General features: G+C 37.2%; 1 protein-coding gene across 1 annotated transcript; it reads right to left on the reverse strand.

Annotated features, from left to right (window-relative positions):
* Positions 1-274: 274 nt before the first annotated feature.
* Positions 275-22,479, reverse strand: slc38a2 (solute carrier family 38 member 2). The gene is made up of 16 exons (XM_003221187.4): positions 22,060-22,479; positions 20,126-20,363; positions 18,976-19,057; positions 18,735-18,850; positions 15,584-15,657; positions 14,958-15,050; positions 14,684-14,765; positions 13,158-13,240; positions 12,296-12,354; positions 11,972-12,142; positions 10,859-10,938; positions 10,654-10,754; positions 8,549-8,673; positions 6,128-6,272; positions 5,915-6,012; positions 275-4,727 (listed from the first exon to the last, which is right to left on the reverse strand). Exons 2-16 carry the CDS (start codon positions 20,242-20,244, stop codon positions 4,629-4,631), a joined length of 1,527 nt encoding a protein of 508 aa, XP_003221235.1. The 5' UTR covers positions 20,245-20,363; positions 22,060-22,479; the 3' UTR covers positions 275-4,628.
* Positions 22,480-23,135: the final 656 nt, after the last annotated feature.

Raw genomic sequence — 23,135 nt, forward strand, 5'->3', positions numbered from 1 at the left:
CCATGTGTACTTGATGATGCTGTATAATCATTCATAAAATACATGCAGCTGACAGATGCATAATTTTGAATGCTGAGGGTTGAATACAAAATGTTCCTTTCCCAATGGAATGAGCTTCCTATAAGGCATCTGGAGCAAGCTCTATTCATACAAAGTTTTCAATCTTTTCCATGAACCTACTTGGGAGGCATTTGCTCAAGCAGTGGCATTTATATTCGAGAAATAACTAAACAAAGCCTCATGGTGAGTGGAAAAATATCACAAATGCACAATGTAAGATTATATCTTTATTTCAGTTTAGTTAAAACGTACGTTTCATTGAAACTGTGTAGCACGCTTTCCCCAACAATTGTAGTTGAATTGTTGATCTAAACAATACAGTGTGTACCTTTCTCTATATATACATATACAATATATACAAACTGTACCACACCTATTCAGGAAGGCTCAATATATTGATCACTGAAAACATCAACGTACTCTGAAAACCTGAACTTTGTGGACCCAAAAGAGAATTTATGGTTATTGCAGTATACATATCTGTGAACAAAGAGTGAAAAGCTTAATACCAATAAGGGCTTTCTGTTCCCTCCAATGACGAAAACATTGTGTTTCCATGGCAAAGCCCTTTCAAATTGGGACCTTTGCACACATGACAGTACTCATGGTCATGGGTAAGGTTTCAAAGAAACGTGAAGCAAGTTGGAATTATAATTTCTTTTTGCCTCCAACAGCAACTACCTTTGTTCACGCCACATAGCAAACTGCTCTGAAACTAGCAGGAGTTTCATATCAGTTTGATGGGGCATATAGTACAAAGAGAAAAATAAGACTTCACTGGAATTACATTGGTTGTTGGACAATCCTTGAGTAGTGAATGACAGCCAACTTTTGTTTTCTAATATTAGAATCTTCTTATGCAACTTGAGCACATAGAAATTCAATTTGGGCAGCCTTACTATTTCTCTGGAAATTTTCACTTGAGAGCTCTTTCCTAGATGTATAATATGAATGAATTATGGACATAATGATTTAGCTATGAAGCATATCGAAAGCTTATATACATGACCAAAAAAGTCCAAAACTACATTATATACAATATAATATACATATACACATGACTTATGTACAAAGGATATGCATAAATACTTCCAACAGGTTTTTGTTCTATAAATAACATGTTACATTTCATGAATGAAAGAACATGGAAGACACTAATTGTAAAATGAGGTGACAAACAGTGGTTTAATTAATAATACTGAAACTGCTTACTTAGGTACTCCATAGAAACCGCCAAGGACACAAATGTGTAACAGATTTAGACACAACAAAGCATGAAGCCTAGTGGTACACAGCAAGAACCACTGGAGAAGTTTGTAGTGATTATTTGACAGAAAGCTGCATGATTCACAGCATATTGTCCAGATATCACTGGATTCAAGCTGCAATTCTATACAGATGTATTTGGGAGTAATTCCCACTGGACTTGATGGGGTTTAATTTCTGATCAGCCATGTATAGCATTGCACAGATCGTATCATTTTATTGAGGCACAACGATTAGCATAATCTTGGAACAGTTTAGTTTTCCAGCTGCTGAGATAAACCAATGAATGTAGACAATTCTCCAGTATTGGAAGAGGACAAGGTTTTTCCCTATCCCAAACCAATGGTTTAAAGGATATTGGGACACTGCAGTTGTATTATAAAAAGCTACATGAAAGAGCTGCCATCTTAACCGAGACTTCTCTGAAATATTTTCACATGAACATGGTGTTAAGTACCACTAGTTTAGTTCAATACAGGAAAGAGAAAATATGTTATTATGTAATACATTATCTGCTACATATGTGTAATGCAATCCTGATTCCACTGAAGCCAGTAAGAGACATAAATGTTAAAAAACGGTTTCTCTTTAGCTGAAGCAATTGCTCAGAAAACTGGGATTTTTTTTAAAAAAAACCCTCAATAAATTGTTCTCTTTTTAAAGTTTAGAGCTGCTGCAAAAATTAAGCTCTTGCAAGTACTGTAGGCAGTTGATGTTTTTTCGTTAACTGGATTTTCCAAAAATGGGGGAGATGACCAAAATGATTCAAGTACACTTCATACCACTCTATACTGGATCATGACTTGGATTCGAGCCGTGAAGAGAGGAGGCAAGAAATATTATTATTATTATTATTATTATTATTATTATTATTATTATTAATAATAATAATAAAATGTCAAGCCACTCAGTAGTGGATGCAAGGAGGCTATAAGGGGAGGATGGAACTGATTAGCTTTCTGTAAGGCTGATTGCCATACATAGTGATCTCAGTGGAATTAGAATAGCAGCAGTAGAGGCAAGCAGTGCCCATGCAGAAATGCAAACAAAATCCTCTGCATTATCATATGTACGTAGAAAGACACAATGACATAAACCTACCAAATATTGAAAAATGGGCTGAGACATTTTTCACAGAAAAAAATCCTGTGTTGCTTAATTAGCTAATTACATGCCATTTGATCCCTCTAAACCAACTATTACTTGAATTAAATGAGACTCTTAAACTATTATACCTGTTGAATATAGTTGAAAGCAGTCCACAGAGTACTACATTGCTAAATTGTTGCCTGTCTAGATTCTTACAGAATGTAATGTCCTTTCCAGCAGCATCTGTATATGGAAAGCAGTATTGAATGTGCTCTTAAACAAGTACCAAATGTCTTCAGCCTGAGACTGAAATAATGCAGTGAACACCTACAATTTTGAAAGCAGTTAAGGGACATGATCCTTTCCCCTTACAGGTGCATACCAATACAAAGAGGTATCGCCATGTGATACTTCTTTGTCTTTTGTTATTAATTGCCATCAAGTCAACTTCAAGCTATGGCAACCACATGAATGACAGACCTTTAAGTCATCTTATCATCAACAGCCTTACTGAGGCAGGGCCATGGCCTTCTTGACTGAGTTTAGCCATCACAAATTTGTAAGATCACTCCTCGATGGTATTTACAATGAATGGGAAGTCTGCATGCTTCCCTTTTATCCAAGGAGACCAATCAAGGGCCCTGGGAGGTATGCACAGAGCTTCCATTCCCTGCAAGACCTTGTCAATGCTCAATGTTCAAAGTCAAGGAGACAGATCTCTGCATTATGGAAAGGATCATACTCTTAGTAACCACTGTATACAACCTGTTTTTTAAAAAGCAAAGTTAAGGCTCAAACAGCACTCGTATATTTCAGAAATAAATACACATGAGATGACAATGTAGTCAACCAAAGACCTCTACTTTTTTAAAAAAAAGACTGCTGTAAATATCAGTTGCATTTAGGAATACCAGTTGCCTTATGAAGATAATTTTTGCTATGTGCACCAGTGCCTGGTGTCTTGTATGCAATCATCTGTTCAAAGAAGAACAAATGATAAAAGTAATCTTAAAATTCTTAAAATGGATGGAAAGTTGAAATTAAAAAGTATCATGCAGCCAGTAAATACTGTACTGCCAGTAAACTACAGTAGGACCTCACTTTTACTTGCTTCAAAAATTAAAGCTAATCCATTGGCTATTAACAAGGGGATTCTGCTTTAATAACGGATGACTTCAATGTGATTTTATATGTAACAGCAACTGAATGGGAAAAAACACCTACACTTTTCTTTAAAAAAATCTAACTGCACTATTAAGCCTCAAGAAGAAAAATGCTAATCACTAATTTGCCAAATACTTCTCCTATGTAACCTTTGTTCATTTCAAGAAGCTTGCTTGAGCATACCACTAATGGGCTAGGATGCTTTGTTTACTACTACATACACATTGGTTTACACATCATAGTCATTTTCATGGAATTAATTTTTTTTACAAAATTTTTGATAAGTTTAGTAAGTAGAAATAGAACATGGTAGTTTAGATTGATTGGTTTAGTTATAGTACCATGGAATCTCAATAAATATTTGTTTGGTTTCACAATTTCACAACTAAATTATATATGAAACCCAGTTATGGTTTTGACTCTTTCAAATTAGTTAATCTTCAGCATAATAGGTTTTAAAAATATTTTTGTGGCCAAAAATATAATTTTAAGGATATGCCTCTACAGACAGGCAACACTGGTTGAATTTAGAACACTGATTATACTGTTTACTGATTTCTTTCTAACCTTATTTGGATCATCAACTTACAAAAACATTTTTTCTTAAAGTCAAAATAGTGCTTTTGAGGTCCATACAATTTTTGGTACAAAAATAATAGTGTTTTTTTTTCTCACACACTTTCAATGGTTAGCTGTAAACTAACATTTCTCACATCAATTGTTTCCATTAGGCACATTCAAGTAAATAATAAAATTTCCAAGTAACAATGAGAAAAGCCAAACGGCTTGATAATATTTTTTACAGACAAAGCTGTCCATTCTCTGGAATGGAATAAATAGTCACTTCCCTCAGCCAACGATTCAGGTGGTTTGATGTTAGGATCCATTCCCATCGTGTAGAATAGTTTCTTTTTCAAAAAGTTCACTTATTCTACAATCAGAAGAACTAGCATCAAAGAATCTGCATTTCAAAGGAAGCAGAACGGCAAACGCGGATAAAAAGTCATGTCAGTAGATGGTGCATGAACTCTGTTGTTAAAAGCAGATAGTTAATGCCCATCAGAAGCAGCATTGCTTGTCCAATCCAGAATGATCAAGGTCATACTTCCAGTCATCACAAATATGCCACTGAGCAGGAAAAGAAGAGCCTACAAAGAGAGCAAACAACAAATACAGACAGCATTATTTCATCAGGATAAAAAGATGGAAACAACTGGCTGTGGATGCATTAGACCTTCTTAAACTGTGGGTCCCAACCCAAAATGGCATCCCCTTAGCTCAACATTGGGGTCAAGAAATATTTGACAATAGTAAATGTTTTCTGAATGCCACACATTTCCATAAATAGCAACAGCATGCAGTGTTTAAAGTGGATTCTGCTGCAAATGCTTCAGTTATAATACACCAAAAAGAAAAATCAGCCTGTTTAGCAATTCTTGGAAATGCTAACTTGTGATCAACAAATGTTTGATTTTTATATTTGTTTTACATACCTATATACTTAGGGTCACAAAAAAAAATCTCAAGCAGAAAGCGGTCACAAGTGGAAGAAGTTTAAGTAATCCTGTATTAGAGACTGGAATCTGCCTTTCAAGTTTGCTTTGGAATTTTAAGAGATAAAGTTCCAGATACATATTGCCTTGAATGTTGTGGGGGTTGTGGTTTTGAAACTTATAAACACCCATGCTTAGGAAATAGTCCCTTTACAAATGAGTACACAGCTTCTTTTGAAAGAAGTCATTGTTCCACAACCGCATCTTGCAAATTCCTAAACTTAGTTTTGCATATGCTAGGACCTGCAATTTGTTTTTTGTTTTTTTTGGGTCTTTGAATAAAAAATATTTTATAGAAATTAATTCCATATTCTGATCAGTGTTTAGGATATAATAGAATACAAACCCCAAACTGATACTAAATACTAAGCAGCCCACTGAATTAATTGTAACCAGGCATTTTCCTCCAGAAGTGAACTTTTGTAGAATGTAAAATGCTATTATAAATTATTATTATTATTATTATTATTATTATTATTATTATTATTATTATTATTATTAAATTTATTTATACCCTGCCTTACCTCCCCAAAGGGGATTCAAAGCGGTTTAAGATAAAAGTATAGTATACCATTTAAAATATACAAATATGCAAACATTAAAACTGAACTAAACACCAACAGCACTAAAATTCATAGTTAAAATCCATCAAAACATATTCAAAGTTAAAAACCACAGCATACAACCAGGTATGGACTCATCACTCAACTTCAATATCATCATATTCCATTTTTACTAGTTAATTGAATCAGCATTATCTAGGACTACATCTCTGTACTTACCCCAATCTTCTGTACTGACTTCATTGGCTCCTTCTTCACTAGCTTAATGTAGAAAGCAGATGGAAGTATAAAGATCAGCATGGCAGCAGCAGAGGCACCTACATTAAAAATTAAAGATTGTTTGGGATATTAGTTTCTCTTACACTATTCAGATTTCAATTGAAGTGCTTTCCTTTCAAATAAAATGAACAAGAGCAACCAAACAATGCTTACCAATAAATCCAAATATATCTCGGATTGTGGGGACAAAAATCACAAGGATGTTGGTGAATACCAAAAGGACAAAGGTAATAGCACAATGGCGCAGCCAGCTGAATTCCTTCCCTGAACACAACAGCTGTGTGATGGAGCTGCGGATCTGTAAATACAGGAAATTTCATTGAAGTAATTCATTGTTGGAAAAATAAAATATCCTCCAAGTTACTCATAGGACTGTGACAACTGAAAGAAAACAACATGTGGGGGAAATAGTCTAATAGATTCAAGGATTATTCCTGTCCTTTGCATCCCAGGCCCCTTCTACACTGTTCTTATATCCTAGGATCTTACCCCAGATTATCTGTTTGTCCAAGATGGCAATACAGACTTATATAATCCAATTCAAAGCAGATCCTGGGATGTAAGGACAGTGTAGAAGGGTCCCAGGTTAATCTTTTCCGTATCTAATGTCCATGGAGCAGCTAAAGGAAGGGGCAATGGGCAGCTATGATCTAAACAAAATCAGCTATGATCTTCATCTGTTCCTTTGACCATTCCATGACCATGTCAATGAGATGAGGTGAATTGGAGGAGACAAGCTCTTCCCTCCCCAAGAACGCCTTAGAAAAGGCAATCTCTGAAGATTATTGATTTTAATGCATAGCTATATGTTTACTGTTTGATTTGGTTTTATATGTATTTTTGGCATTAAATTTTGCCATTATGTTGTAAACTGTTTTGAGTCCCCCCAGAGGTGAGAAAAGTGGTACAATAGAGCCCCACTTAACCGAGCTCCGCTAATCCGAGCGTCCGTATTATCCGAGGTGCAGCCGGGGCCGCCCCTCCCTCTCTCAAGTTCAAGAGAAGGAGAGGGAGGAGGAAGTGCCCCATGATCGCTGCTGCCTAGTAGCAGTCGCGAGGCGTTTGCCAAGGGTCAAGGGCTTGCTGAGGGACGTCCCTTAGCGAGCCCTTGGGGAGCCGGCATTTCCCCAGGCAAGCGCCTGAACTGGAGGGAAGAGAAAACTCTTCCCTTCGGTAAAGGTGCTTGCCTGGGAAAATGCCAAGGTGTTGCTCCGCATACCGGAACTCTACTGTATACAAATAAAGTAAATAAATAATGATACCAATATGTGGGCAAAGCTGACAAAATTATTCATTCTCTCCTGTGGGAATAAATAATTTAAACAAGAGCAATTCTACTTTGGAGAATGGGTGGAGCACCTTTTAGAAAACATGTGTCAAACATGTGCAGCTGGCGGGGACGAGAGACAGGGTCTAGACAGGGTCTTCTCAGTGGTGGAACTCCCTCCCTAATGACATCCCTTTTGAGTTTTAGAAAGAAAGTGAAGACCTGGCTATGTGAGCAAGCGTTCAAAGAATAAGTTTTGTTGGCTTCGACTCGGTCTGGACTAAGGTTTATGTACAAGGTTTTTGTGGATGAATGGCTCAAGTATTTTGTATTGTTGTGTATTGGCATCGAATTCTGCCAGTTTTGTAAGCCGCCCTGAGTCCCTTCGGGTGAGAAGGGCGGGATAGAAATGATGGAAATAAATAAATAAACTCCAGACCCACAGGCCAAATCCACCCCATCATGTCATTTTATGTGGCTATCCAAATGCTGGACTACAACTCCTGTATTCTTCATTAGATATTATCATGACTAGAACTGATGGCAATTGTGATACAGTAACATCTGGATGGCTGCAGTTTGTTCTGTCACGATAGTGGGGTTTGAATTGAGATATAAGCTTGTGGATATGATGTCTGGCATTAAAATGTCCTTTAAGCTTTTCCCAACCTCAGAGCCACAAGTGGTGTTGGCTTGCAATTATCCCCAGTCGACATGGGGAATAATAAAAAGTGATGGGAGTTGTTATTCAATAACATCTGGAGATGCAAACTGAGTAAAAACTAAAGAGCACCAACCACTATGTAATTATATATATAGTTGCCCCTCTTTATCCACGGATTTTTCATTGGATTCAATGGCCCTTTGAAGGTGGCCATAATGCTGATGTTCCCTGTTCTAAAGAAAAGGGAAAACCAACATAGAAGGGACTTAGCCAGAATTGAGCTTGTATCAATAGAAAAAAAAATAAACCAGGATATTTATTGATAGCAAGATTTCCCCTTCCTCCCTCAATCCATGAGAAACTTTTTAAAGGAGCAAATGAACTTATAAGAGTAGACATCTGTGAACTTTCTTAGGTTCATTTATCTTGAGAACAAGCATTTAGTTAGGTCAGTTCTTTTTCATTATGTCACTTAATTCCTTTAAAAACGAAACAGATCCAGTGACAAGAAAGCAATGAAAAAAGAACATACTAATGCAAGCAGATGAGGGCAGTTGGGAATGAGAAGACAAGTCCTAAGTTATCTTGGTTTCCAAATGACCATTAAAACTATGAACAAAACTTCTGAAGGGAAGTTACTTACTGGAAAAATCACAACTGGCACAGTAAGAGTCACAGCCATCAGAACAGCCAGGCGTACGATCAAGAGAAGAACATCAGTTCCAAGGACTGCAGAGTATGTATGCAGCAACTCTGGCTCAACATGGCCTGCAAAGAAAATGGCATTTTGATAGATGATTAGTGACTTTAGCATATACAAAGCTCAAAAGCAACATCTCTGTGCACTGTTTAAAGCTGCCTAGTGGAATCAAGTGAAAATATAGAAATGCATAACCAGGACATTCACTTAAATGTTCCTTCTTATTCAGTTTTGTTTGACAGGGTTATAAGTAGACCTAATTCTGCATTCTGAATCACATCAGTAACAGCTTTTGGAATACACTGTGCTGTTTAAAGTTTTTTTCTAATATCAAGACAATATTGTTGTCACTAAGAAGACTCATAGACGTATTAAATCCTGACCTATGCTGAATTGTCACTGCAGAATTATTGCAGTTTGGCACCATGATAATGGCCATGGCTCAATGCTATGGAATTCTGGGATTTGTAGGTTTGTGACAAGTTTAGTCTTCTTTACTAGAGAACTCTGGTGCTACAGCGAAGGTAAATCCCAGGATTCCATAGGATTGAGATATGACAGTTAAAAGTGGTCTCATGCCCTGCAGTGTGGATGGAGATGCCATGGAATATCCAGGATTTACAGATGTCATTTCTAGTTGAAATCTACTCTAAGTGTTTGAATGAATAGGCCCTTCAGACTTGTCTTCATATTGTTATTGGTTATGTTTACAAAATCGTCTGGCACCTTATTACTGTTCCTTATCCTATATGTTATAGCACTTTAATGGAACCTGTCCCCATATTCCTCCTTTATTCATTCTGATTTTATCTATAGACCCTTGAGCTCTGCTGTAGTCACCTTTTGCCGTATGCAAAATTGATGCTCAGGCTTTTAAAGTAATTGTCTTGTTATGTTGTTTTTGTTTATTGTTGGAATGTTTTAAATTGCTGTTAAATTTTATACATGTAATGCTATGTTATGTTGTTGTGCGGGCTTGTCCCTGTGTTAACCGCCCCAAGTCCCTTCGGGGAGATGGGGCGGGGTATAAGAATAAAGTTTATTAAGCATGGCAAACACTAGTTCCCAGTTCTCATCCACTGAGTGAAAACAGGCAATCAACTATCTTTGCAGTTTTATTCTGGCATACATTAGGGATATATTGTCAAACATTGCAAACCTATGGGCAGGATTCCTAATAATGGCCTTGTCAATCCTCTTTGTAATAGCTTTGTGTAGAGGAGACACAGATAACTGAATTTATACCAGACACAATACATTTTTCCAATACTCCCCACAAAGCAAGCCTAATTTGGAATAAACATCTAAACCGGAACTAATTTTAACCCAGCATGATCCGGTCTCTCTTTCCCCTTCTCTTCCTTTCAGGAAAACCAAATTACTTTTTTGGACCATAACTTGCAGTATTCTATGCTGGATAGGGGAAATCTGAGTTATAACCCAAAAGGGAACATTTCAAAGCACTGGCCAAGCAGGAAAATCAAAGTGTTAGTGTACAAAAAAGAGAAGAAAATCTCCAGTTGGTGCCCTTTGCTTTTCTGCTCACCATTTTCTATGTTAAGATATCAGTGTGAATATTTATATGTTAGATGCTACTTCTTAATATAAAATAGCTTATTTATTAAAGATAGAAAAGCATTCTATTCCACATCTGATACCAACCACATTACTCACAATATGATCCTAAATATCTCTGTTCGAAAGGCAGTCCCAATGTATATAGCAGGACTTGCTTATGATTAAATGAATTTCAGAATGTGGGCTAGGGGTCCCTATAATCAGTTGCTTAAGAATGAGCTACAAATAAATTGGGGCAGCTAGTGGTTTTTGGAACAGTGAGTCAGCCTTTCCAGGCTCTCAATGGAGACCACTTTTAGAGCACAAATATTTGGACACTGATTCCACTGGGAGAATTCACATGTGATCTCCCCCTCAGCCCTGACCAAAAGCAAAAGAACCTTAAATGGATACCGAAAAACATATCTGTGGTGTTTCAAGCACAAAAACAAATAAACCCCAGAAACTGATACGGAAATGAAGCTATTTACCATAAAATGTCAAGTAGCCGAAGAGAGCAGCCAGAAGGTACATGAGGAACATGGCAAAAAATGAAACATTGGATACCTTCATCATTCTTCTGCGGCTTCGGCTATTTCAAAGGAATAAATGTATTATTACTTCTGAAATACATACATTCATACCTATCTCATTTTCTATGAAACATATGATATATGCAATATATATAAGCCTTACCCTTTCAGTTCTTCATAAATAGGAAGAATAGCAGGATGGCAGACAAAGGAAAATGTCAAGATTGGTACAGCATAGACAGTCTGGAAAACAAACCAAAGAATTTGTTAATATTTTTTTATAACTGTTAACACAGAAAAAGCAAAGTCGGTTTACTTAGTAACTAGGATGAAATCATAATTTCACAATTTTAAACATATTTATGTTTAATTTATTACATCTCTATCCCACCATTCTTCAAATGAACTCATTTGACATGCACAATAATTCTCTGAGGTATTGGCCCAAGATTATTGAGCAAGATTTAGGCCTAAGGAATGATCTGATTTTGGGCCTTCCTAGTTCTAGTTTAATGTTGTAAGCAATATAATATTCCTGGGAGCAAGCAGTGCTGTTTACTTCCAAATAAACATATGAAAGACATCATAGTTAGTGATCCTTTGGAAGCTGTTCCTTGTTTTGGTGACAGATCATTCCATTCAAAATAGTTTTATCCTTCAGCTCAATAGGATATGAATTGAATCCTATGGCTCCATTTCTATCTGTAGAACCAAATTATAGGTATGCCAATTTGATACTCCGTTCGTCATGACCAAAATACATCTATCACAATCCCCACTGCCACTTTTTTTTATCAAATCATATGGTATGTGTAGTAGCCTAGTGAAAAAGTGTACATATTTACAGTTCTCAGTAAAAGGTTAAATATATAGTGCTTATCTTGGCAGATATGATATGGAAATCAATGGCAATACTAGCACAGTGAATTTGTTTTGAAAACATACTGTGAAATTGCCTACTTAGTATGCAATATACAGATACCAAATAATCTCATTATCTTCCCCAATAGGATAACTATAAAAGATTTAAGAATGTGAGTGGTTTCATATGTGCTCATATGTGTGCTCAAAGGCAAACATTCTGTCCAATCCACTTCATCATGTATTTAATTCAAGGATGACAGAAGATACACTGGACCATATAATAGGAACACAGTGCTCTGGTTGGAGAAACAGGAGCTTTCAATAGTCAATGAAGCTTTGAAAGAATTATAGTTACAATTCTAATTAGCATATATAGATTCAGTTGCTTCTCCAGGTTAATCTTTATCCTTACCTGTGAATTGAAGATAAAATATTTTGGTGTGCACGCATCGTCATTAGTTACATTGACATCAGTTCCATGAAAAGGTGAAATAGTTGACAGGTGTTCTTGTGTTGCATTCAGAGTTGCATTAATCAAGTCATGTTCCAGCCCACAAGGAATCTGAAATTTCTTGCAAATGACCTAAATAAAGAACAAAAACAACACAGCCTGTTAATTTCCTCTGCATCCATTTGTTTAAAACTTAATGACTGTGCATAATTAGGGGTAAGCTGCAATTTCATTTGGACCAAGCATTGCAAGCATTTCAAATTATACAGAAGAGGCTATACTTACAACAATAAGAAAGAAGACCATGCATAACAAGGAAAATCCACTGGTGTAGCCCAGATAACCTGTAATAAAGAAATGTTTTGAGTTTGGGCAGTATTTCTTGGGTAAGAGGACAAACATCGCATGGTTTCTATTACTCAGAAGTGGGTTTCTAGGGTGAGATCTGTAAAAATCCATTCTGGCAGATTTTACAAATGCCATCTTACTAGTCAACATTAGGATTTTCCTCTGCATTCTCAGGTGAGAAACCTGAGGTCCTCAGAAGCTGTTAGAATCCAATTTCCACCAGCCTTTGCCAACTTGGTCATGTTGAGTTAGTACCTCATCAATATAAGGATATAAGTCAAACTGAGGGCCCTTCCACATAGCCATATAACCCAAAATATCAAGGCAGAAAATCCCAAAGTATCTGCTTTGAACTGGGTTATCTGAGTTCACACTGCCATATATTCCAGTTCAAAGTAGATAATGTGAGCTTTTATTCAGCTGTGTGGAAGGGGCCTGAGTTATTTGTTAAGTTAACAACTAGATTTACAGAGTAATTCTATACAAGTAAGTCCCACTTGGTTAAGTTTGACTTATTGCCAGTTAAGCAAGTACAGGATTGCAAGCTCTCCCATCCTTTTCTTGTTTTTTTGTTTTGTTTTTGTTATTTACATATGCTTTATAGGGCTTATGTAATTCTCATATTTCAGGCACCACAATTTATTTGTGTTAGCCTTGCATATTGGCAGATGTGCAGCTTGTCAACTGGAAAGCTTCACACATAAGATAAAGGAACAAAAATGCAGTTATGACTTCAAAATTAGGACTGCCTGACAGTCATCTCTCTCTAGTTTTAGGCAAAAAATCAATTCCTACTTACCTAAATTTTTCAGTAGTGATAAAGGTAGAATCAGCACCATGGATACCAATATAACCAAGTAATCACCATTGATATACCACTGCCTACAAGAAAAGCAGAAGATGTCACTGTTAAAGTTATCAAATCTATGTATCATTCCAAATAGTCCATTGTTAATGTATATTGCAGTAGAATGAAGGAAACAAGAAATGGAGCAGAGAAATTTTAGACTGGAGTACCTCATACACACAAGTATCCAATTCTGGCTATGGATCTATAAAACCCCATTCTTTGGGAAATTTTGCTCTGCTTCCCAAGGGGATGACTACATTCTGACAGCAATCATTTTCAATTATGTTCTATGGAAATTTGTGAGACTGAGACTTGACAGCTCAATTTTAAATATGTTTACTCATGGAGAAATCTGGGGATTTGACTTCTACATGCATTTGTTTCCAAATCAACCCTCCTATCTTAAGAAATTTATAGGAAACACTTGAATTTAACACCAGATGCCTACTCTTGGAAGTCTGGGAAGAAATGAACTCTTCTTCCAATATGAGCACGCTTATATTTAGAGGAAGCCAAGTCAAGGACACATGATGGGATGTGGGAGGTATATCCCTATTTCCATAGTAAATTGATGTTATTCTCATAGAAATACAGAAAATACAAGCAGGGAAAAAATACTAGAAGGTAATGTTGTCTCTTATGAAGATCTCTAATCATGTGGAAAGTCCATAAGGGAAGGACTATGTTCCAAAAAGTTAGACATCATGCTACTAAATAAGAATTACTCCTTACCACAAGCCAAAACAGAATAAGCCATAGTCTACAGAAAGTTGTGAGAGCAAATGTTGCACTGAATTTGATATGTTTAACTGGTGTCCACATGTTAATGATTATAATGAGATTTAGGCATCCTTACTTATCTCCTGATTACAAGCCATTATGTGGAATTCCAGTGAAATCATTTGCCTGAAGCAAAAAACATCAGAATTTCAAAGTTATGCTTCAGTCCTGAATGCTTATGTGCAAAGCTTACATATCTAATTTTTACTAAATGTCTATGGCCAAGGTTTTTGTCCCACCAGGTTAAAAGTTACATTATAGTCCATAAATATGCTTGAGAAAACATTTCAAAATGTTTTCATATTCTTTTTTTTCCTAAGAAAAACAACAACTATTCTGCAACTTAATTTTTTTAACTGAAGTATTTTATCATTTTGTCTTCGTAAGGTAAACAGAGGACCATGTTACTGGATGGTTAATAGGAATGCTGAAAATAAGTAAATAAAACTGCAATCTATCTAACAGTACAAAAGTACTCCAATTTACTAGACATTCTAATTTTGTCAATTAATTTCAGGCATTCTAATTTTGAAAGATAACAAATCTGTGTCATGTTTCAAAGAGATTGTCCAAGAAGTGGGCAAGCATAATGGAAACTCTCCTTTGTTTAGGAAGTTTCATTTGTGTGTATCTACGTAGGTACCCAGATCCAATGCTCCTTTCTGTTCCTACCAAAAGTTTTCCTGCTGACTTACCCGGTGTTCTCTTCTATGTTCATAAATGCCTTGATGACCAACGGTAACTCATATTTCACTATGTAGAGGTAGCTTGACATAGCTGCAGGTGAATAATATTGCAGATTGTTACAAACATAGAATATGGCACAGAAAAAGGAGTCACCAAACATATTCCATAATACCATTTTTGTGCATTAGTGCAGTTGTGTTGTGTGACAAAGTCAGAATTGAGACAAAATCCATTCTTAAAACTGACAGAGTAATAAAAGGGCATCTATCTGAAAATCCTTACCTCCAATGTTCTGCATTGTAATTGATCCAGAGGCTGCTAACTTCCCAGCCATGCCAAATGCCTTCATTCCCAGTTGTTCATATAACAAAGATCCTATAGCCACAGAGAAACATTTACAATTATTGCACAATAATTACATGAGTTATTACAACAAAAATAATTTCTTGATGTCTTGGTTTTTAGGTCCATTCTTGGGGTTATTTGAGATGACCATTCAGAAAATTGCATTGGCTAGACCACATCAGCTCTAGTTTCTTAGAGATAGTGATCATGATTCTTTATGGGTGAGCAGATGGTGATTGGTAGATGGCATATGTTCTGTATCTCAAAAAAACAAAAACAAAAAACCAGAGCTAATATGAAAAAATTGGTGCCATTTTTAAATCAGCAGGTCAAATATAGCCAGAAACAGGTATCACATTTGAGGCATCAAAATGTGTGTGGTTTCATGCCTTTTATCACTAGATTAGGATGCAAAGTGGCTAACAACTTTTTAAACGAAGCAATCAAAAAAATATAAAATGCAAATATTAAAATAGAGTTAAACTAATTCTGTCAAACTGGTTTATGATGGGATCTGTGTGCACGAGAAAGAATATTTTATTAATAAATTTTTGTTATCATACCTCCTTCATTGGCAGTCTTCAGAAGGAGGTGAACGGAATACGAAGAAAACAGCGACACAAATATTAAGAGAATTCTAAAAACAAACACAAAAGAGAAACCTTTATTTGACTAAAGCAAGTATATAAGTTTAGCAAGAAGATGTAAGAAAACACAAGAGGAATTCTATCATTTTTATGCACTTCTACCCCCACTTATTTCAACAGTAAAATATTACGTTGTGCTTAAAATTTTCATTGAAATAAATGGAAATGAAAAGCAGCACTTGTTTTGAAATGTTTTCATCTTTTAAAAGTAAGCAATTTTAAAAAAAGATCTGAGAAGGAATGTGACAATAGTGGTAGATCTTTATTGTGTCTGAGGTTATAAGACATTTTACAAAAAGGATTACAAACATCCCAAATGACCTACCAGTTAAACTGGATTACCCTGATTGAAAATAGTTCAGACTCACAATGGATTAAATCTCTGTTCTTTTAAGCTGACAAGCCCTTTCCACCGAAATGTTACTAAACTTCTGAGATGCAAATAGTTTGAAGGGGAAATAAAGCTCTACTTCTTTTTACATCTGTTTGCTTTAGTATTTTTACAAAATAACACTGGATTTCATGATACAAATTTTGTTACAGTTTCAAAACTCAGATACGTAGCACCTAGCATAGTGAAGTGACACTTGGTATGAGACAGAAGATTAGACAGAAGAATCTAAATCCAGTTTAGAGTATCTTCTGACAAAATTGAGGAATCAGGATAGGATAATGTCTACCCAAAAAGGCCAATCTGTAAAATGTGGCCATCCCTTCTCAAAAGAAAGCACATGGAAATGATTCAATCTGATCACAAAACATGTAATAAAGACAGCTGTGGACAGGCCTCGGTGCCTTATTCAAAAAACTCCATTCAGATTTTTAGTAGAGAAGCTAAATTTATAAAGTAATTCTTTTTATTCAAGGTAGTAAATGAATTTGAATAAATTTCACTTCTGATTTAAAACTCTTAACCAGGCCCCTGAGAACAATGATCAATATCTACAAGTATCTAATCCACATGCAATGCAATCCTGAACAAAAATAGGTTCCATTAGAGCCCATTAAAGCCTGTTCTCAAACATTTGTACCCAGTATTGTTGTTTTAAAGTATATTTAAACTCAATTTTCTGTTAAAAAAAAAACCTTTGGGAATGTAGTACTAAGTGTCTGGGGAAAAAACATTGACTTCAGTTAAAAAAAACTTCACTAATGTAAATGATCTTTTTTTAAACTGGAAAAATGAACATTGCTGGTAGCATGCATTATGCTGATGACATTGTAACCACTGAAAAACTTTCTTGGAGCATGAAATAGCACATCTTAATAGCCAATTATTTTCTCTTGCTCTCATTTTAAAAGTGTATGGTACAGTTTTGCTTGGATTTAATTTTCCATATAAATGTACAGATTCAATTAATTGGCAAAAATGCATAAGGGCCATACACCAACATGTGCTTCATACTTCAGTGGGTTTTGTGGCAACAGTAGCATTACCAGCATATTGCATGTTGAGACATCACAAGAGTGATCATCAGTGAGTCATTTTGAGGACCTAAGGAGACAGAAGGGGAACTTTAAATGTGCATTGCTTAATGTCAATGAACTGGGGGAAACTGAAAATACAGAGTACAGTGATAAAATGTGCAGGAATGTGGAGCCTGGTTGATAGCTCCTCTTATTGATGCACACTACACCCTTGAGTATAATTGCTTGTTTCAATGCAAAATTTAAAGAAATCTATAAGATCCAGGGACAATGCATCACTGTCTTAAAGTCCTTTTGAGTCTCTCAGCATTAGGATGCATATGGGAAAGACAGAAAAGCAATTGTAAATACTGGTTTTAAAAACTGGTTTCTAATGATGCAGGGAGGCAGATTCTATCACAAAAGCCCTTAGAGCTATAACAGTAGTAGAAGCAGACAGAAGGACATTTGCTGTTTTTTAAGAAAACATGGATTGTACACATTTGTTTATGGTTTACAAAACATCTTGTGAATGGTAATATGCTTTGATGACTATGAAGAAATTATTATATTGTGTAATCTATAAATATTTTGTCGTAATCTTTTTTCTCTCTGTCCAGAAAAGATTGCATTGCAATAGGTGATACCATGGTCATATAGCTTTCCAAAGATGCTCTTCCATAACAAATTACACTGCCCCCTAAAGGAAATAATTATACTACATAGTGATATAGGAAAGACATCTCCATGTCCTCCGAGACTAAGAATCCACTTACTAGTTATTTGCATTATGCTCCTTTCAACTCCCTTACATAATTCCAAAGCATGCTGATTTTTAAAACATGAAAAGTATACTTGGATGCACACCAATACTAGAATAAATAGTATTACTGTATTTTTTTTTAAATGAGCAAGGCTCATTGCTCTGATAAGAGCAGAATGGTGATATGCATATAATGGATGTATATTTATCTAGCAATCTAACTGCAGAACATTATGGCCAGAAGCCATGGTGAACAAACAGGGAAGCTTCTTCTCCAGTAGTAGAAATATTTTACAGGAACATTTGTGCTACAAAAAGAATACATCTCTGAATGCTGGGAACAAGCATTATGTAATTCAAGGACAGATTCCCAAACACTAAATGAGATAAGCGAATTAGAAAGCAAGCATAGTTAGGTCCTACTGATTTAAACAGATATGTGTGCAATGGATATCAACTGGTCTCAAAATGCTTAAATGGGACCAGATCCTGCCTTTTGTGTTTTAATTGACTTATAGCCTGTTTATGAATTCAGGAGAATTTTTTTCCAAATATAGGTGAACAGAATTTTATTTTGTAGCCCATAGGTGAGAATCATGGGGCTTCCAGATGTTGGATTACAATCCCCTAAATTCCTCACCATGGCAATGTTGGCAAGGGCTGATGGGATTTGCTATGCAACATTTAGAGGAACATGAGATTCAAATCTCAAAGTTATGTTTACCTCATTAAGATTAAAACTAAATCTGTTCCTATACTCCAGAAAACGATTTTCACTCTAAAACTGTTTGTTTTAGACCTAGCAACAAACCTCAAACTGCAAATGTCTGCAGAACTGACGTGCACACGTAAGGACAACATCACAGTATTGCTAATTTAATGCATTCCAGGACTTACACAAAGAGAGCAATTCCAGTGTTTGCCATGGCATAAGACAGTCCAAGGATGCCACTGCCCACAATAGCATTGCTCAGGTTAAATACTGACATTCCAAAGGAAGTAGTACCTGGTTGCTGAAAATAAGAAGAAAAGGACATTATAAGGATTACGTGACCATTTAACACCTAATATTGTATAATTGGCTTTTATCTGGATAGAAATTCCATTCACTTGGGAGATGATATCATGGCATGCTTACATATTCAGTTTCATATTTCTTCTTTCCAGGATTATTTTCAAGTAAAAAGTTTTGGTTTTCTGGATCCATGTCTACATAATGGCTATAAAGAAGAGGAAGGAGAGAAAGAGCAGCTTTAAGTATCATTCTCCAGTGTCCCATTTAAGCATCAAAAATAGTTTTGGTTTTCATAGCCTAGAGCCCATGGATTTAAAAGTTCATTTCTGACTTATTTGTTTTGACTATATATGTTTGTTTGCTTTTCTTCCCAAACTGGGACTTGAGGCACCTAAATCAGTTAAGAATTTAGGCCAAATATTTGCTCTGTGCCTCCACCCATTTATGGTACATGCAAACCAATGATTCCAGCCTTTTAGTTGGTTTAGTGCATCCACTGCAGATATAAATTCAAACTTTAAAGGAGCTATCCACAATGTTGAACCCTATTTTGTATCTCAGCAACTTGGATAGCTCTTTTAACATTCAACCTAACACCCAGAGTGGATTCTCCATCTTACTGATATGGGACGCACTGACTTAAAGAGTTTGAGGGTGCCCCTACACTGCAGATTTAATGCTGTTTGATACTATAACTGCCATAGCTCAATGCTATGCAATCCTGGGATGTGTAGTTTGCTTTCAAGCCATACCCAATATTACCTTTCTCCTTTTTTACACTATACTCCTCTTGATGCACCTTAGAATGGCATTGGCTCTTTTCGCTGCATCACCACACTCTTGGCTCATGTTCATCTTGGGGTCTCCTAAGACTCTTAGATCCCTGTCATATGATCCTATATCTCTGCATTTCATTTTATCGTGTATAATAAAAATGCCTTCTTTGCCAGAAAAGCCTATAGATCTTGTAGAACTGCAACTCGTGATTCTGTAGCATTGAACTGTTGCAGTTAAAGTGGTGTCAAGGTGCATTAATTCTACACTATAGATACACCTTCAAATTCTAAGACATTGGCTTCCATGTCAGTAAGGTAGTGAACCCAGCCTGAGTTTTAGGTTGAACTTTAAAAGAGTAAACCCTTAATAAAAAGTATAGTGGAAAATAAACAAATCTACTTTTGTCTCTTCTACCCCACCCCAAAAGGGAGGATCTAATTTTGATTTGGATGGGACTCTATCTTATAAAAGCAAAATAGAGAAACACAGCCCGGACCTCTTCAGAGCAGCCTGCTTGGTGGGGTAGGGGTAGTTGAAGTCGTTGCTGTTGGAGCTGTAGCTGCTGCTGTCCTCATCCGGGGTGGTGTTGAGCTTCCCCATTTCAGCTTTGGTCATGATGGGATTGGGGATGTCCCTTTTAGGTACCAGACTAAGCAAGGATCAGGGATGCTGGGGTGATGGTGGTGTTGCTGCTCCTCCCGATCTTTTGTCCTTGGCAGCTGGACTTGCCTTGTCTGTGGAGGTAAGGGGAGGATGGGGGGGGGAAAAGAGAGGGGAGAGACAAGGGAGGGAAGCGTCAATACTGCAGCAGTGCTGCTCCTCCAAAGTGGGTCATGTGACTGGCTGCTGTTGCTGCTGCTCTGATTCAGAGGCGGGAGGCGAGTGGAAAAGTACCAGCAAGGGAAGGAAGGGGGGCAAAGCGAGGGGATGGGAAGGAAAAGTACAAGGGAGTGGAACAAAAGATGATCTCCACAGCGAGGGGGGAGATTTGCACCAAGGATGCTCTTGGATGGACCTACATCTACAAAACCATCCCTTGGCTCAACGCTATGGAAAAAAGCTTTGGCCTTTTTTTTTCTCCCCAAGGATCCAGATCTTGAGCCCACTCACAGGAATTAAGAGGTGAAGAGGTTGCAGGAAAATCCACAACACAGACCAGACCTGCCTCTGTGTTTCAGGTTTGGGAAACCATCCAACCCCTTTCCTTTGGTTATTAAAACATGATGCATGGATGGACCTATATCTCCAAAACCATCCCTTGGCTTTGGCCTTTTTTTATCCCCACAAGGACCCACATTGGATCCAGATCTTGAGATTGAACCCACTCAGGGGAATCAAGTGGCTGAGAGGTTGCAGGAAAATCCACTCAGCACAGACCAGACCTGCCTCTGTGTTTCAGGTTCGGGAAACCACCCAACTCCACCCATCATGAAAACATGATGCAACCTGGCTCAGAAATTGACACAGTCTAATCTCTTTGCCTGAACCTTCTCCCTCTTAAACTCAGACCTCAAAGGTATGTTTCTACGAAGGCCATGAAAGCCTTTGACAACACATAGGTTTCTATTTACCAATCAATCCGTCACTATGATTGATTAATAGCTCAAAGTGTGAGAAAACCTCCTTTCCTTGGGGAAAGTATTGCTCAGCAATCACAAGACTGGACCTTCCACAGATATATTAACCTCACCAGCCTTGTTTCCAATATACCCCACAACCTCTGAGGATGCCTGCCATAGATGTGGCAAAACATCAGGAGAGAATGCTTCTGGAACATGGCCAGACAGCTTGGAAAACTCACAGCAACCCAGTCACAAGACTGCACCATTCATTTTCGGGTGGGCTTGATTCATTCTGTTGGAAACTAGGCAAGTGGGATTTATATATCCGTGGAAGGTCCATGGTGGGAGAAAGAACTCTTGTTTGCCTGAGGCAAGTGTGAATGTTGCAATTAGCCAGCTTGATTGGCACTGAATGGCCTTTCAGCTTCAAAGCCTGGCTGCTTTCTGCCTGGGGGAATCCCTCTACATTGTTATAGTGTATTAACAATACCACTGCTGAAAGGATGTTCCCAATATTCATTTGTTTTAAAAAATAAATCGCTAGGAGGTAAAAGCCCCAACTGGGGAGTTCAATAAATAAATAAAGACCCATCTCATATAGTCTTACATAAAGAAGCCAACCAACCGATGCCGCGCTTTCCCGAAGGACATTCAATGAAGCATCTAATCCGCTTCCCAAACCACAAAAATATTCTAAAAATTGTACCTTCCCATCCCCAAACTACAGAAATATTCTAGTATTTTACTCCTTTCCCACAAACATGAAACTAGTATTCTAATATTTTATCTCCTTCCTAAAACCTTAAAAATAACAATTCCTATATTTTACCCCTTTCCCCAAAATATAGAAATATCCCAAAGGTTTTACCTGGTTCGATCAATCAATCAACCGAAGGATCAATAAAGCTTCAGCTCCTTTTCCTTCCTTTTTGGATGAACTGCTAAAAGTCTTCTCCAAACGGATCAAATAAAAAGAGCCAAACTCCCTTTACTGGCAACAAATAATTAAAAAAAACTCAGTAGAAAAAAAAAGATAAATTAAAATCTTAGGATAAAAAATAATACCAGTATAAAATAATAATAACAATAATAATAATTTATGGTATTTTCATTAAATTAAATGTTTTTTTTAAAGAGAAAAGTTGAGGTCAACGAGAGCGAGGTATTGTTATTATTATTAGTATTAGTATTGCGGCGTTCTTGATGGCAATGTCTGTATTGCAAGGAGCGCCGAGGAATGCCACTCGCGGGAAGTGAAGGTCCAGGTTTAGGGGAATGCATGGCGATGCCGCGACTTTTCAGGGCAGTAGGCGGTGACGTCAGGGATGGGCGGAGCCACGGGAGGGAAACTGTGCTCAAGGTGGGCGAGGTTTCCTCCGGGCAACTTGGTTTCCTTTGTATACCAACACACTGCATTCCCTCGCCCCGCCCCCCGGGGCTCCTTCTCCTGTCTAAGGCAGGCATGGGCAAACTTGGGCCCTGCAGGTGTTTTGGACTTCAACTCCCACCATTCCTAACAGCCTCAGGTCCCTTCCTTTCCCCCCTCAGCCACTTAAGCGGGAGTTGAAGTCCAAAACACAAGTGAGGTTTATATATCTGTGGAAGGTCCAGGATGGGAGAAAGAACTCTTGTCTGTTGGAGGCGAGTTGTGAATGTTGCATTTAATCACCTTGGTTAGCATCGAAAAGCCTCGCAGCTTCAAAGCCTAGCTGATTCCTGCCTGGGGGAATCCTTTGTTGGGAGGTGTTAGCTGGCCCTCACAACCTCTGAGGATGCCTGCCATAGATGTGGGCGAAACCTCAGGAGAGAATGCTTTTGGAACATAGCCATACAGCCTGGAAAACTCACAGCAATCCAGTGATTCCAGTCATGAAAGCCTTCGAAAATACATAATAACCCATTTTTATTTATACCCTGCCGCCATCTCCCTGAAGGGACTCAGGG

Source organism: Anolis carolinensis, chromosome 5 (genome assembly GCF_035594765.1).
Source record: "Anolis carolinensis isolate JA03-04 chromosome 5, rAnoCar3.1.pri, whole genome shotgun sequence".
Lineage (NCBI taxonomy): Eukaryota > Metazoa > Chordata > Lepidosauria > Squamata > Dactyloidae > Anolis > Anolis carolinensis.

What these genes read in the sequence shown, in the direction of transcription:
- slc38a2 (XM_003221187.4), bottom strand. Translation starts at nt 20,244, where the DNA reads ATGACCAAAGCTGAAATGGGGAAGCTCAACACCACCCCGGATGAGGAC. An exon ending in AGAAATATGAAACTGAATAT is followed by an intron (nt 18,851 to 18,975) that starts GTAAGCATGCCA and finishes TCTTATTTTCAG; the next exon opens with CAACCAGGTACTACTTCCTT. An exon ending in AACATAGAAGAGAACACCGG is followed by an intron (nt 13,241 to 14,683) that starts GTAAGTCAGCAG and finishes CTTTTCTTGTAG; the next exon opens with GCAGTGGTATATCAATGGTG.